This window comes from Mytilus edulis, chromosome 7 (assembly GCF_963676685.1).
Source record: "Mytilus edulis chromosome 7, xbMytEdul2.2, whole genome shotgun sequence".
Taxonomy (NCBI): domain Eukaryota; kingdom Metazoa; phylum Mollusca; class Bivalvia; order Mytilida; family Mytilidae; genus Mytilus; species Mytilus edulis.
The window spans coordinates 48,420,014-48,436,134 of NC_092350.1; the positions used below are offsets into that span (position 1 = coordinate 48,420,014).

Here is a 16,121-nt window from a genome sequence, read left to right on the forward strand (position 1 = left end):
ACGACCACCTGGGCTCTAAAAAGAAGAGCTTTCGCTGGCCATGTGTTACCTTTCCACGTCAGTTTTAATCTAGCGGCGTACTACAGTACATGATATATAAGGCATGAAGATGTTATTGTTACAGATCAGCTAAATTATCTATAGTAAAGGATCCTACAAATTAATGTAAGATACAGTCACAGAAAATAAGTATATTCATAAGTACGTCTGAGTCAGTGACAACCCTACAACAGATGTATCCATCGGATCGCCATCAATGATGGTGATACATGGCTGTGTACACAATGTATATACAACTCGTCTAAACATCAACCCAACAATATTAGATCTGTAAATTTGCTTTCGCAAATTTTTGGTTCTTCACTCGCCGGGATTCGAACCCATGCTACTGTGATATCGTGACACCAAATCGCCTGCACTGCAGCCGTCCCGCTAGACCACACGACCACCTGGGCTCCCAAAAAAAAGAGCTTTCGCTGGCCATGTGTTACCTTTCCACGTCAGTTTTAATCTAGCGGCGTACACTATATATATATACATAATGTACACAGCCATGTATCACCACCATGCTGGTGATCCGATGGATAAATCTGTTGTAGAGTTGTCACTGGCTCAGACGTACTTATATATATATACATCTCCATGCCTTCTATATCATGTACAAAATGTACTGTAGTACGACGCTAGATTAAAACTGACGTTGAAAGGTAACAGCCGGCCACCGAAAGCTTCATTTTTATGAAGCCCAGGTGGTCGTGTGGTCTAGCGGGACGGCTACAGTGCAGGCGATTTGGTGTCACGATATCGCAGTAGCATGGGTTCGAATCCCGGCGAGGAAAGAACAAACAATTTGCGAAAGCAAATTTACAGATCTAACATTGTTGGGTTTATATTTAGCAAATTGTTCGTTCTTCCCTCGCCGGGATTTGAACCCATGCTACTGAGATATCGTGACACCAAATCGCCTGCACTGTAGCCGTCCCGCTAGACCACACGACCACCTAGGCTTCATTTATAATTATGTTCTTCCACTAGCCGGGATTCGAACTCATGCTCTTTGGGATATCGCCGAGACAACATTGCCTGCACTGTGTCCATCGCTCTAGACTACGTATGTCTCCGCAGCTTTTTTCTCTCGATATCATCCCTCATCAATTTGTACAAGAGACCACCAGCACGCCAAACTGTAATAGTACTATGTACTAGATTGCTTTATGGTTATACTAAATAAATGCGTAAAACACTATACTGACTTTTCTTTTTTCTAACATGTTTGTAGAAACAGCAAGCAAGGAGTCATTAGTAACAGTCATGCATATTTTAGATTAGAAATTATTGCAAAATCTCGGTTGGGAATGGCGACTTTCACTGTAGCGAACACACATACATGATATTATCCATTGTTACATATACAATAAAAAAGATGTGATTAGACAACTATCCACGGGATACCAAATGACAGAGAACTTAACAATTTTAGGTCGTCACCGTACGGCCGTCAACATTCATTTATAACTGAGTTTAATGGCACATTTGTACATGTACATGTAAAACTGTTAATTAGTAATTCGTAAAAAGTGTTTCGAGGTGACTTTTATTACCTATGTATGTATTATAAGTGAACAAGTACATTGTACGAATAGAAAATGAGACTGATGTCAATGATTAAAAATGTAATAACATACCATGGTTTATCTGTTTTGTTCTGAGTGTGCCAAGGCTCCATGTTGAAGACCAGTACTTTGACCTACAATGTATAATGGTTTACCTTAACAAATTGTGACTTGGATGGACAGTTGTCTCATTGGCACTCATAATCATACCATATCTTCTTTATCTATCTAATAGTGTTGAACTTCCTTTGATGCAATGACGACGAATTCAGGTATGCGAGTATGTGTTTCTGTTTTAGAAATAAATACAACCGTTTGGAAGGACAAAAGAACTAAAGTAGTCCATATGAACTGAGACATATTGGTCTTATATATAACGAGTTGTGGTCCATAGAATCTGGCGTAAATTCTGACAACTTAAAGTCCAGGATGTTCATTCAACGCTGGAGATGAAGGTCAAGCGCTGACGATATATAAATGACGGTACAGTGTAAAACATCTGACTTTATCAGGAACGCCAAAAACGAAATATATTGCAAACTTTTCATAAATATAACGATAAAATAAAAGTATCTGCAAACTGAAGGAACTTTGGATGAACAACACTGACCAACCAATGAATAGCGAAATTGATCGAAGGTCAACTCAACTTGTGAGAGTTGGCCTCTTAGTTTTTCTAAATACGGTCAAACCTGATTTAAGAGACTACTTATGGGAGAGCAAAACAGTGGTCTTTTAAGACAAGTGATCTTTTACGTCCATTATCACTGAACTGGTATACTTATTTGTTTAGGGGACAACGGAAGGACGCCTCCGGGTGCAGGAGTTTTTAGCTACATTGAAGACCCATTGGTGTCCTTCAGCTGTTGTCTGCTTTATGGTCGGGTTGTTGTCGCTTTGACACATTCCCCATTTCCATTCTCAATTTCATTTTACAGGTGGTATAATTTATATGAAATATAGTACAGAGTGATCTAAAATTAATGGTCTTTTAACACAGGTTTTTGCTTAATACAGGTGGTCTCTTTAGCAGGTTCGACTGTATTATCTAAATTGAATATACGGGATTTCCTTTTAGAAATGAATGCTGAGCTGAATATATTTTTTGGACTCACGGTCTCCAAGGAGGCATTGAATATGCACAATGTTCCTTTAATTGGTTTTACTAACATTGTCATTACATTATTAAATAATAGACACAATAGTTATCAATGCTACAAATCTATGCTACATTTATATGTGAATGTTAAAATTAAGATGTGGTATGATTGACAATGAGACATCTCCCTTTCAGAAATCAACTGATATAGAAGTTAAAAACTATAGACCTCCAAACGAAATGAGCAAATCCAATACAGCATATAAGCTTAACAATGTCACGAAACGAGTCTTTATGCAACATGCTTAAAACTTGTATTTAGCATTTCTTCATAATTCCATACAGCCAAAACGTAAATAAAATTTCTTCCAAAAGAATTTTAGGATTGCGCATTTCATAGAATTTTGCATATTGTAAATATACATGTATATCAATATCTTTATTATAATCAGAGGATTCAGATGTATTTGGGTCATTTAAAATTGGGCCATATGATTGAAAATTAGCCGTTATGTTGATAGCACTTCACAGTTTACATTTAAAGCATTGATTTTATGGAAGGTGGAAGAGGTCGGAAGACATTTTCAAATGGCACACTAGGATTTGATTTGCCTTGTTTTTACATACTCATTTCGGTGTACAGTAACTGATATTTTTAATGATAATACTATTTACATATAAATTACAAACACACACTAACGTATTCCACTATACAAATTGAAAACACACCAGCGCATAAAGAGAACGAAATTAAAGTTTGCATGCATCGGAGAACCGCCTACCCTCTCTCCACAAGAGAAAGCCAAAACAAATAAGTAAAGGGTATTTTACAGAAAAATCAATTATATATATTTAGAAAAAAAAAATTATAAAAGGAAGAAAATGCCACATTTTAAAAACAAAAAGCAAAATTCACACACAATAAAAGGATCAAATTAGTTAAAAGGCATATTTTTTATAAAGGTGCGTGCTTAAACCCATGCACCTGATGCAGTACATGTACCTTGTATGATAACTTGCGTAACAAAAGATGGCTAATCAATTTTATAAAATGTGTATTTCGACGAAATTGATTAATATTGACGATATCTTTAGAGGTAACATATGTCATATATTGAAATAAAACATTCATCTAAATTTATTATTGACTCCTTGATTGTTATGATATTGGGTATAGAAAGCAAATGAATACATGTAAATATATCTATCAATTATTGTTTTTGTTTCTATCCTTAACCACAAATATATATAATCCTTTAGGGAAAAGTCCAAAACTGGACATGTTCAATTTCACCGAAGTACATTGGTGATTTGGAGTATTTTGTTACATTTTTTTGTCTTTTTCAGCAAATGTTATTTACAACTTTAAATATAAAGCGATATCACAGGCACACTTAAAAAACATGAAGATATTAAATTGAAGAGATAAAACAAAATATGTGCTGTCATTAATAAGTTATGTTACAGAATAGAGAAAAAACAAATAATGATATGAAATTAATTGGGCATGGTGGGTGCTAAATCAGGGGGAGCTAGATTGAAAAAATAGTTCTGTCTTTTGTTCTAACTTTTTGGTCCTTCCTTTTTTTTTTTGAGTTTCCTGACTTTGTTTCGCAATAAAAATCGCATAAATTGTCAGTCTGATTATTTTAGCAAAGTTGCTCATCCTGCCATTTTTTTTTTAACTTAAAACTCCTGATCCGTCTTTTTTTTCAAATTCATCCTAGCCCCCCACCCCCCTCCCCTTTTTTCCTGTCCAATAGAACTCACATGGTAGCTCTCTAAACGTCAAGTGAGAGTCAAGGGGAGAAAATCAAATTAGCTTTATGACAATATAAAATAAATGTTTGATAGTTCCTCGAAGTGGAAACAACAAATAGTTACATTAGATGTATGTTTCATTATAATAATTTATTCTGATTTGGTAACTGCACATCACATGTTATTCCTGGAGCAATTGCATTACTCAATAAAACTTTTCATTCATGATAACACGTGGTCCCACAATAAAGTGCACAGGTGAATTAAATAAAAAAAATATAAAAATTCGTGTTCTCATGATCATAGCTAAAAAATGTAGTTATAAGTATTGAATGCTTCTTTTTGTAACGTTATAGGTTTGTAAAAGCGTTGAGCGTGCGTACATTTTTAGAATGAAGCGCTTTCGCGCCTCATACTAAATTCACTTCGGTCAACGCTTAAATTACACCCCAATGAAGTTACAAAAAGAAGCATTCAATTTTTAAATAAATAAATTAGAATAATTTTATATTTCAATAAATGCATTCAGACGTTAATATTATACAATTACTGTCTTTTGATGAGGTAAATATGTTATAGTTATTGACCAAGCAAGTCGGTATATGTCATTTAATCTGCACAGCACGAGATGACCCAATAACCCGAACGACGTAGGTATGACATATACCGATTTAATTGGTCAATAACTGTTTTAACACATGGCGCAATCAATTTACGTGAACGTTTTAGAAATGTGGACGTTATTCCACAATCCATGGATCCTAGGAAAGTTTTTTATAGGGTAAAGAAAGGGGGAAATACGACTTTGGTAAGTTTTAAATTAATATTTTTGCCATGTGTTAAGTAGTTTTATTGACTTTTGAAAAACTGATATTCACTGAGGCCAACGGCAGTTTTTCAAAAGTCAATTAAACCACATATTTATTAACACAAAAGACAGTAATTGTTTTTTTTTCCATCATGATTCCAAGAGAAATGTATGTTATGGCAATTATTTACCATATTAACCAATTGTACATCAAACGTTGTTTACCAAAATTATATGCACGTAAAAGCACGCGACGTTTTGCGCGGTGAATACTCTTTTTCCGCATGCAGGTGAATATGATTATTTATTCAAAAACCCATTCATATAGAAAAACCTACTAAATTTTTTATCAATATGGAATAATTAAGGTTGTTTTCAATTTGTTCATTTTGTTATATTTTGTAATTTAGTGTTAGTATTGAAGTAACAGATGTTACCATTGTAACATTTGTTCTTTATACTAATAATAAAAAAAAAAGAAAAAAAATGGAGAATGATTTATTGAGAAAAAAATGACTTTTTGATCGGTGTTAAATCATACCCTTTTTGGTTCATCAAAGTAAATTAATTTTTTTAGGAAAGAAAAATATGACATAAAGGGGTCCAACAATATAAATAAGAGCACAAACTGAGAGCAAATATGTACAAAGAATAAATGTATGTAATTATTAAACCCCAGGACCACTAGACCACGATCGCATCACGCTCACCGCGATCTAAAATATATGCAGATCGTGGTGAGGTCGCATTATGAGCGGCAAGATCTTTCTACGTTCACGTCCTCACTAAGACCATACCATGAGTTACATGTATCTGATTGCAACACGATTTTACCAAACTTCTGCGATAATAACACGTTCTTACCACAATTATACTACGTTTATACAGATCTTACTACGTTCTCAGCAATAACGTCAACATCGTGTTCCATATCAATACAATTCCATTCCTTCTATTTCTGATTAATACATAGATACGTAATACGGAAACGATCCAGTCATGCCACCAATATCTACTAGAACACGTGGGCGTGGTGGAAGGGGTTGATGTACAATGTAGAGGCAGAGGGAGCTCCGATAGTTACGAATACTGATCAAGCAGAGATGTCGGACCGACCAATCCAACCTAAATTACAACTTATTGCTGGTCCATCAAGCTCAAATCACGATGTTTTAGTGAACGATAACAGAGATGACACAGATGTGTGAAGCATGAATGAGCCGTTAGAGAAAAGAAGCCATAATTACATACAGACAAACTAAACCTGGGCGAGATTTAATATATTTTAAGTGATAATGACAGTGAGAATGATCGATGGTCGTAGTATGAACGTAGTCAGGTCGTAAGAAGAGCGCAATAAGGGCGGGAATGGCATGCTAAAATCGTACTATGGTCTTGAACAGCGTGATGTAAACGTGTTGGACTCGTAGTGGAAGTGTAGTTGGGTCGCGGTGAGAACGTGATGGTCGTAGTGAGGTCGTAATAACGTCGCTGTGAGATCGTAGCACAGTCTCTCCGAATAGAATCACTCTATCTCCACGCTCCCGCTACGATGATACAGCGACCTTTGCGATTTTGTCACGATCTTTGTGCGCTCTCACTACGCTTCTACTACGCCCCGATTTCGCCACGACCGCACCAACATTCTTTTGAACATGTTCAAAGTTGGCCACGCTCAACACGATCGTGAAGACCTCACCACGACCGTAATACGGCCTCACTGCGATCTACACGATCATACTACGATCGTCACCATCGCGGATCCTCCCAATTTGATTAAAACAGCTGTAAAAGTCAATCCAAATAAACCTTAAATTAATACATTGTACATGAAAGTATTATAATATATATAGTTATAGATTTATTGACTGGTGTTAGGTACAAGTTCAGCACTATTGTGCTATTGTGCTATGTCATGACGATTATTATTAACAAGTTTCATACAAATACAAAATAGAGTTTCAATAAAAAAAAAAGTATAACTGATTACATATCATATAAGTTCTATTGTGACAGCATTAAGTGTGTGGGTAATTGTATCATCTTTGGTTAGATTGCTTACTATCTAAACCATGAAGTCATTATTATATTACTAGGAATACTACCCTTCTTCAAGAGTAGACTATATATAGCTAGTCCGGCAGATAACCAATCTATCTGTCTGTAGGACTAGACTACTCCGGAAGAAGGGTACTAGTATACCTAACATAATAATTACTTCACGGCAAGCAAACTAACAAACGATATTTTTTTTTCTTAAAACATTTACCTACACACTCAATGCATGTTGCTGTAATCAATTTAATAAAAATGATTTGTTCTTAATATATAAACCGAGTCTTTATTATTTTTCCTTGACCACTTCAGTTAAAAGAGATCATTGATTTTCATTGTAGATATTAATACATACATAAAAGCGAAAATCTTAGTTCAAAAGATTATAAACAGTAACATCTGGTCAAAATACAATTTATTGAAACATCTGACGATATAATTTAATATAATATAATATAATATAAGACTTATATCTTTCAATTCCCTAGAAGACGTCATGGTATCTCAAAATAAATGTGGAAACCAGAATTGTCATTATTTTACGAACAACTCCATTCTACCTGAACTTAACTTGAAGGTCATAGGTTTGATTTCTCTTTTGTGTGTCGTTTTCTGTGCAATATCTTACACGATGATGTATACACCTACTTCCCAAAGAAAACTCAGAGCTAGAGTACTTGTCAGGAAAAGCAAAGATTTCACAGCAAACAATAGCTGGATATTCACGGAAAGTAATGAGACAAGACTCATAAAAACACATAGAAATTCAGTGGATATCACCAGTTCAACTTTAAAACCTGAAAGTAAGTACACCATATATTATTTTCTAAAGGACAACAAGATAAAAAAAAAAAACCAAAAAAAAAAAACCGAGTAAATGCCAAGTTGCCGTCATAAGATTAGTTTTAATAATTTCACTGATATTGTTTTTGACTTTTTGGCTAAAATTCGGTATACATGATTTATCCATGTAGTGTCAATACAATTATAATGCCTCACTTATGGCCTTATGTTTGACTGTCTCTGCGTCTGAAATAAAACTAAAAAGAGGTTAATACTTCCATAAACATAGAGTCAAGAACTGATACATTCAAAATTCTGTGATTAGTGAAATAATGTAAACTGAAGCAACACAACTTAAAGGATGAATAAATATAGAAATTTAACGATAGCTATCAATAAAAGACTTGAACGAAAGAGATGAAATATGCTTAATTATGAATATTACTTGCAGTCTAGTAAAATGATTATCTTCGAATGTCTGCATAAACCAGATGTCCATGTATGAAACGAGTTCTTTTTTTTTTTTATCCCTGAACCTAAAATAAGAAATACTAAAACAGTGCCTGTCTTTCAAATTGAAATACTAAAATTGAGAATGGAAATAGGGAATGTGTCAAAGACACAAGAGCCCGACCAAAGGGCAGAAAAAGCATATGACCAATAATAGGTCTTCATTGCAGCGAGAAAACCCCCGCACCTGATTGCGGACATCAACTGGCCTCTTAACAAAAAAGTGTACTTGTTCAGCGTCACATTAAACACCTAAACAGGAATAAACTTAAATTAAAAATATATGTACCTGACTTACAAAGACGAGTTGTCTCTGACGTGGAACATGCGCAAACAATACGGCGAGACAGAACAGGTGTTGTGAGACCTCAACCCTCCCCCTATACTTCCAGCCAATGGCGAGACAGAACAAGTGTTATGTGACCTCAACCCTCCCCCTATACTTCTAGCCAATGGCGGAACAGAACAAGTGTTGTGAGACCTTAACCCTCCCCCTATACTTCTAGCCAATGGCGAGACAGAACAGGTGTTGTGAGACCTCAACCCTCTCCCTATACTTCTAGCCAATTGCGGAACAGAACAAGTGTTGTGAGACTTCAACCCTCCCCCTATACTTCTAGTCAATTGCGGAACAGAACAAGTGTTGTGAGACCTCAACCCTCCCCTATACTTCTAGCCGATGGCGAGACAGAACAAGTGTTGTGAGACCCCAACCCTCCCCCTATACTTCTAGCCAATGGCGGAACAGAACAAAATATAAAACAACACGTTTAATAATTTATTGCGTCCGAAGCGCTTTTCTGGATTTACCTTAACAGGAACGCTCAAAGTCAAACATTTGAAATCCGAAGATGTATAAGTACCGAAAATCGTTGAAGAGCTATATGTTAAAAATACCTTAAATAAATAGCCAAATTCATCTAAAGCCAACTTTGCCTGAGGGAGTTGAAACCTTAGTTTTATAATAATTTCAAAATTTATAAACGGACAATTTTAGTAAAGTTTGTTTAATCATGTCAGTAACGAAGCACTGACTACTGAGCTGATGATACCCTCGGGGACTGATAGTCCACCATCAGAGGTATCGACCCAGTGATGTCAAAATATAAAACAACACGTTTAATAATTTATTGCGTCCGAAGCGCTTTTCTGGATTTACCTTCATCAGGAACGCTCAAAGCCAAACATTTGAAATCCGAAGATGTATAAGTACCGAAAATCGTTGAAGAGCTATATGTTAAAAATACCTAAAATAAATAGCCAAATTCATCTAAAGCCAACTTTGCCTGAGGGAGTTGAAACCTTAGTTTTATAATAATTTCAAAATTTATAAACGGACAATTTTAGTAAAGTTTGTTTAATCATGTCAATAACGAAGCACTGACTACTGAGCTGATGATACCCTCGGGGACTGATAGTCCACCAGCAGATCTAGTGGTATCGACCCAGTGATGTCAAAATATAAAACAACACGTTTAATAATTTATTGCGTCCGAAGCGCTATTCTGGATTTACCTTCATCAGGAACGCTCAAAGCCAAACATTTGAAATCCGAAGATGTATAAGTACCGAAAATCGTTGAAGACCTATATGTTAAAAATACCTAAAATAAATAGCCAAATTCATCTAAAGCCAACTTTGCCTGAGGGAGCTGAAACCTTAGTTTTATAATAATTTCAAAATTTATAAACGGACAATTTTAGTAAAGTTTGTTTAATCATGTCAGTACCGAAGCACTGACTACTGAGCTGATGATACCCTCGGGGACTGATAGTCCACCAGCAGAGGTATCGACGCAGTGATGTCAAAATATAAAACAACACGTTTAATAATTTATTGCGTCCGAAGCGCTTTTCTGGAATTACCTTCATCAGGTGTTGTGAGACCTCAACCCTCCCCTATACTTCTAGCCAATTACGGAACAGAACAAGTGTTGTGAGACCTCTACCCTCGAACAGAAAAAGTGTTGTGAGACCTCAACCCTCCCCCTATAATTCTAGCCAATGGCGGAACAGAAAAAGTGTTGTTAGACCTCAACCCTCCCCCTATACTTCTAGCCAATGGCGAGACAGAACAAGTGTTGTGAGACCTTAGCCCTCTCCCTATACTTCTAGCCAATGACGGAACAGAACAAGACTTTAGTGTTGGAGACCTCAATCCTCCCCCTATACTTTTAGCCAATGGCGAGACAGAAAAGGTGTTGTGAGACCTAAACCAGTTACCTTCCCCTATACTTCTAGCCAATGTAGAAATAACAAATATACATACAATGCTCCGTGTTGAAGGCCATACCTTGACCTATAATGGTTTACTTTTATAAATTGTTATTTGGATGGATAGTTGTCTCATTGGCACTCATACCACATCTTCCTATATCTATATACAATGTTTACTTTATTGCATATAATCTGGGCAGTAATATGCATACTTTTTTTTAACTAATTTATGGTGTCACAAACATGTCGAAATTTTAACATACATGTACATATATGACAAAAATATCCACAAATGGAGATAGGGATAAAACCGTCAATGAGACAACAAACTAAAAACGAAAAAAACATCAAAAGACATTAATTTTATAAACCTTCATGTAAGGACTTGATAAAAGTAAAATTAAACGTACCCTTTTTCAATGATTTCTAGCCTAAACCCTACTTTTAACTTTGAATGTCTAATATATGCGAAGTTAGCAGCCGGTTCGTTATTCGATATTCAATATCCAACTGGTTGCTTGCAGTCATCTTCGCTAGCCAAGGGTTACGATCCACTCCCGCTCTCTTCAATCTTCCGATAGATGGCACAACATTGCCATCCCAAATGTTTGCTCAATCTGCCAAGGGTGAAGAGAGCGGGAGTGGATCGTAACTCTTGGCTAGCGAAGATGCTTGCAGTCGGTTCGATATTCAAATTTAATTAAAAATCATAATTTAAAAAAAAAAAACAACCCTGGATAACATTTTAAAAAAGCATAATTTTCTTTGTTAAGAGGACTGATGAAATACGTAAAAAAATCTTTTAATGACCCCTTCAAGCTGTCGTAAATTCTCGTTGTCCTCGAATATAAGTTGCATATTTGTCTTAATGTAATACAGATTGTTATCGATCAAGAGACTTCAAACATGTAATTTTATATATGATATTTCATAAAACAAAAAGAAAAACCTATAACTGTAGAAAAATTTAGAAATATATAAAATAGAAATATTAATGGAAAAAAATATAAAAATAAAAAATAAAGCCTACCCCTGGGTCTCACCGTCATTTAAGCAGTCTCAGGTACATGTAGGTTTTTACTATACGTTTCTTTTTTGGGGGCTTTCCATATTATATAAGGGTTTAAATTCGAGGACAACGAGAGTTTAGACAACTGGAAGGGGTCATAAAACGATTTCCTGCGTATCTTTTCACTACTTTCAACTAAGAAAATCATGCTTTTAATGTTATCAAATATTATATTTTTTTATGATTTCAACTGAATTTTAATATCGAACCGACAGCTAGCAGCCGATTGGATATTGAATATCGAATATTGAATAACGAACCGGCTGTTAACTTCACATCCATGAATTTCTATACTTTATAATGGTTATAATGTTATTATACATGTATCTATTTTCCTTAGTGAAATCTGAACTAATTTTCCAGAAACTGATGGACCTAAGAGCGTGCATATACGCATTTTGTGCTGGATAATGACCTGTCCAAATAATTTACACTTATTTGCTATCCACGTTAAAAATACTTGGGGAAAACGCTGTGACATTTTGTTATTTATGAGTTCGAAGCAGGATGCGGATTTCCCAGCGATAGGTCTTGATACACAAGAAGGACGTGATCATTTGACTGCTAAAGCCATGCACGCATGGCGGTATGTGTATGAACATTACAGAGATAAAGCCGATTGGTTCCTTAAGGCAGACGATGACACTTACGTCATTGTAGAAAATCTGAAATACTTATTGAAAGATTATATTACAAGTGAACCTATTTTCTTTGGACAAAGCTTAGTTGAACCTGATATAAAACAACCTTTCAACTCAGGAGGACCGGGCTATGTTTTGAGTAAAGAGGCATTAATAAGACTTGGAACAAAAGGAAACAGTAGTGAAGCATGTAAACAAGATGGGCACTTTGAAGATGTTAACGTTTCCAAATGCTTACTTAAATTCGGAGTTAAAATTGGAAATACATTAGATAAGCAACATCGGACGAAATTTCATCATTTGCCTATAGACAACTACCTATTTGGGAAATATCCTACGTGGTATTATAAATACAACACAAAGACGCCGCGCAAGGTAACTCATATATTGGTAAATTAAAACAATAGGTAGATGTAGAATCATCACAAAAGAGAGACAATAGCTTAAAATAATAATATTGAACAAACCCACCAAGTAAAAAAAAGGCCTTGTATCACTTGAATGTGAAGGGTGGATTTTCTTTTGTTATTTGAACATAAAAATAAAGGAAAAAGAGTAGTACGGCGGCTTTGTGAAAAATTGTGCACATCCTGCTATTTCTATGTCCGCTTTTTTAGAAATTAAGTACAGTGTCCACCATGTTGGATTTTACCGGAAGTAGTGTTTTTGAAGACATCTAATCTATATAATATATCCAAAAGTAGCACATAACAAAGGTTTGTGACTGATATTATGATAGTAGCATGATAATAAGACCTTTTCACATACTAGCCATCGATATTGGGCAGATTTAAGTATGATGTCCGCCATTTTGGATGTTACCGGAAGTGAGACATTTATTTCAAATACCTTCCTATCTGATATAAAAGATGAATAGTTGAGAAAGGTCTATGCAAATTTTCATGCTTGTAGCAGGATGTGCACAATTCGTCTGAAATATGTTTTTAGCCGCTGCACTAGCTCGGGAACATTGAATTAAAACATGATCTGCAATACAATAAAGTGATTTTTGATATGGATTATACATTTGTATTCTATATAAAAATAGGAACATTTGATATGATTGACAATGAAACAAACAATTGGTAAACATTAAAATAATTATTGAAAATTACTTACAGAATTTGACTTCTTATTAAGAAATAATTCATAGGGGCTTGGCACTTTAGACAAATATTTTACCATAAAATCGCGATATATTCAAGCCCCAATGAATTATTTCGATTCTTGTAGGACAAATACGGTATTTTTTTTTATTGAAGCTCTCTAGGTGGAGGTATTATTTATGGGTATATATTTTGTTTATTGTTGAAGGCCTTATGGTGACCTTAATTGTATAGCTGTAACCTTCTAACTCATTTGGTCTTCATAATACAGGCACTTGTCTCAGAAAAAAAAGATATCATATATATCTTTTTAAAGGAATATGAAAGAGCAAAAATAAAATAAAAAACAAGTGCCTATGCACTAAAACTATAAAAACCTTCTCAAAATGTTGGATCTTCTGATGCAATTTGATCTCATACAGCTGATTTCATTAAGTGTGTAGACAAAGGTAAGTTCTTTTGGTTAGCTTGCTTGCTAGCTTAACCGTGTTCAAAGTCATTATTAGGTAAGGTATACTACCCTCCTTTCGAAGTAGGTTAGTCCTTCCGATAGATAGATTGATTACCTGTCGGACTAGTCTACTCTTAAAGGAGGGTAGTTTGTCTAACCTAAAAATGGCTTCACGGTTCAGCTTGCAAACAAGCTAACTAAAGATATAACCTTTGCCTACACACTCAATAGAATCGGCCGTAAATGTATCAAGGATATTTGTGAAACAGTAGTCTCGGTAAATTGAGTAGCAAAACTATTCGGATTGCTATGTATGTCAAAATTGTCATTAAACACGTTATCATAACTTTGAATAATTGGTTGATCGTTGGTTTATTGATGTTCAGTGGCAAGTATCTTATGCAAGTTGTGGACGAGAACAAATTAACTTTCAAAACAACATGTACACTGTTATTCCGGTAAATGAGACAATCTGGAACAACGTTTAAGGTAATGTGGACTGCCACTGCAAAAGGCGAACTTTCTATCCGTCAAATAGCATTTGCAATGGTTCCACACACTCGTTAGTCGAGGCATTGGAATTAGCATCCAACATTTTGACTGGACATGGCTACGTACACCCCACTCAACCAACAGCGACGCTGAGCTATGAAAAGCATTTTACTGCCGGTCGGAAGAAGACCAAAGTGACCATAATTCTATCCTTAGATGATCCCTTATTAAAACATCATTTTGAATTTGAATATCCAATCTTAAATTGAAATACCATACATACATTGCAGATAACAAAGTTAAAACTCTTATACCTCATGTAAAGTGTAATATGTGGCCGTCACAAATTAGCAACATGAAAACCGCTAGCATGACTGAAAACGGCCTAGCGGTCAAGAAAAAAGAGACATGCAGCCTAGACATCAAGTTCTAAATTGATTTTACAAAGGTTTTAACAACCAATGTGTGACGCGACTTTTTAAATTCGATTTCAATTTTTAAAACTTACAATAACAGTCATCTTTCTCATTACAGGGCCCAGACAGTATGAGTGAATATGTTATATCGTTTCACTATGTTAAACCAGATTTGATGCATATCATAGATTTTTTCATATATCATATGAAAATATACAACGTCCGCTCGAGCTGATAGTCTTTAGGACAATACTCAAACGTCATTATTTCGTTCTGTTTTATAATGTTTATATTATTTATAGTCAAATATCAAATATTCACCAGAATATTAAAGGACTGTTTTTATTTGATGAACATTTTGTCAAATGATCTCTTGTGTAACTGTATAGCTCAATACTTGTGTTTATTATCTGTCATACGTTATTATTATGTTCGTTTTGTACCAATTTAATGTTGACATCTTGTTATTAAAAACCCGGTATTTTAAAGTAATTCATTAATTTTTTGACATCCCTAACATGAGTGAAATATTTGCCACTGTATATTTGATATTTCTAACGAAAACTATGTCGATGAACTTTTACATTTTGTTTAATATATAAAAAAGAAGATGTGGTACGATTGCCTAATGAGAAAATATCTCCACAAGAGACCAAAATGACACAGAAATTAACAATTATAGGTTACCGTACAGCCTTCAACAATGAGCAAAGTCCATACCGCATAGTCAGCTATTATTAAAAGCCCCGAAATGACAGAGTAAAACAATCTAAACGAGATAACCAACGTTTATGTTTAATTATCTCTGCATAATCTTATTTTTAAGTCTATAACATGGATCCATGAATTCTAAAACTCGTAAGACAATTTTAGAAATAGTTTTTTTACATTCCATATTTGGTGAACTTATCGTTAACACAGATTCTTGTCATTTCGAATATATGATTGGATGCACAGACTTACACATTTGCAATCCCGATCGTGTTATCCTAATATGAAACTAAGCCTTTGTTTATGATCCTAAGTCAGGAATCTGATGTTCAGTGTTGTCGTCTGTTTATGTGGTTCATAAGGGTTTCTCGATTTGTTGTTGTTGTATAG

At 34.9% G+C, this 16,121-nt stretch overlaps 1 protein-coding gene across 1 annotated transcript; it reads left to right on the plus strand.

The window, feature by feature from the left end:
* Window positions 1-7,754: 7,754 nt before the first annotated feature.
* LOC139482896 (glycoprotein-N-acetylgalactosamine 3-beta-galactosyltransferase 1-like) lies at window positions 7,755-15,494 on the plus strand. Its single transcript, XM_071266926.1, has 3 exons — window positions 7,755-8,139; window positions 12,278-12,930; window positions 15,139-15,494. The coding sequence occupies exons 1-3, from the start codon at window positions 7,833-7,835 to the stop codon at window positions 15,253-15,255; spliced, it is 1,077 nt and encodes a 358-aa protein (XP_071123027.1). The 5' UTR covers window positions 7,755-7,832; the 3' UTR covers window positions 15,256-15,494.
* The last annotated feature ends 627 nt before the right edge of the window (window positions 15,495-16,121 follow it).

Bases quoted from the DNA above. Each gene is read 5' to 3' on its own strand.
- LOC139482896 (XM_071266926.1), top strand. From the start codon at position 7,833: ATGGTATCTCAAAATAAATGTGGAAACCAGAATTGTCATTATTTTACG. The intron at 8,140-12,277 runs GTAAGTACACCA...CTAATTTTCCAG, and splicing joins TTCAACTTTAAAACCTGAAA to AAACTGATGGACCTAAGAGC. The intron at 12,931-15,138 runs GTAACTCATATA...TTCTCATTACAG, and splicing joins ACACAAAGACGCCGCGCAAG to GGCCCAGACAGTATGAGTGA.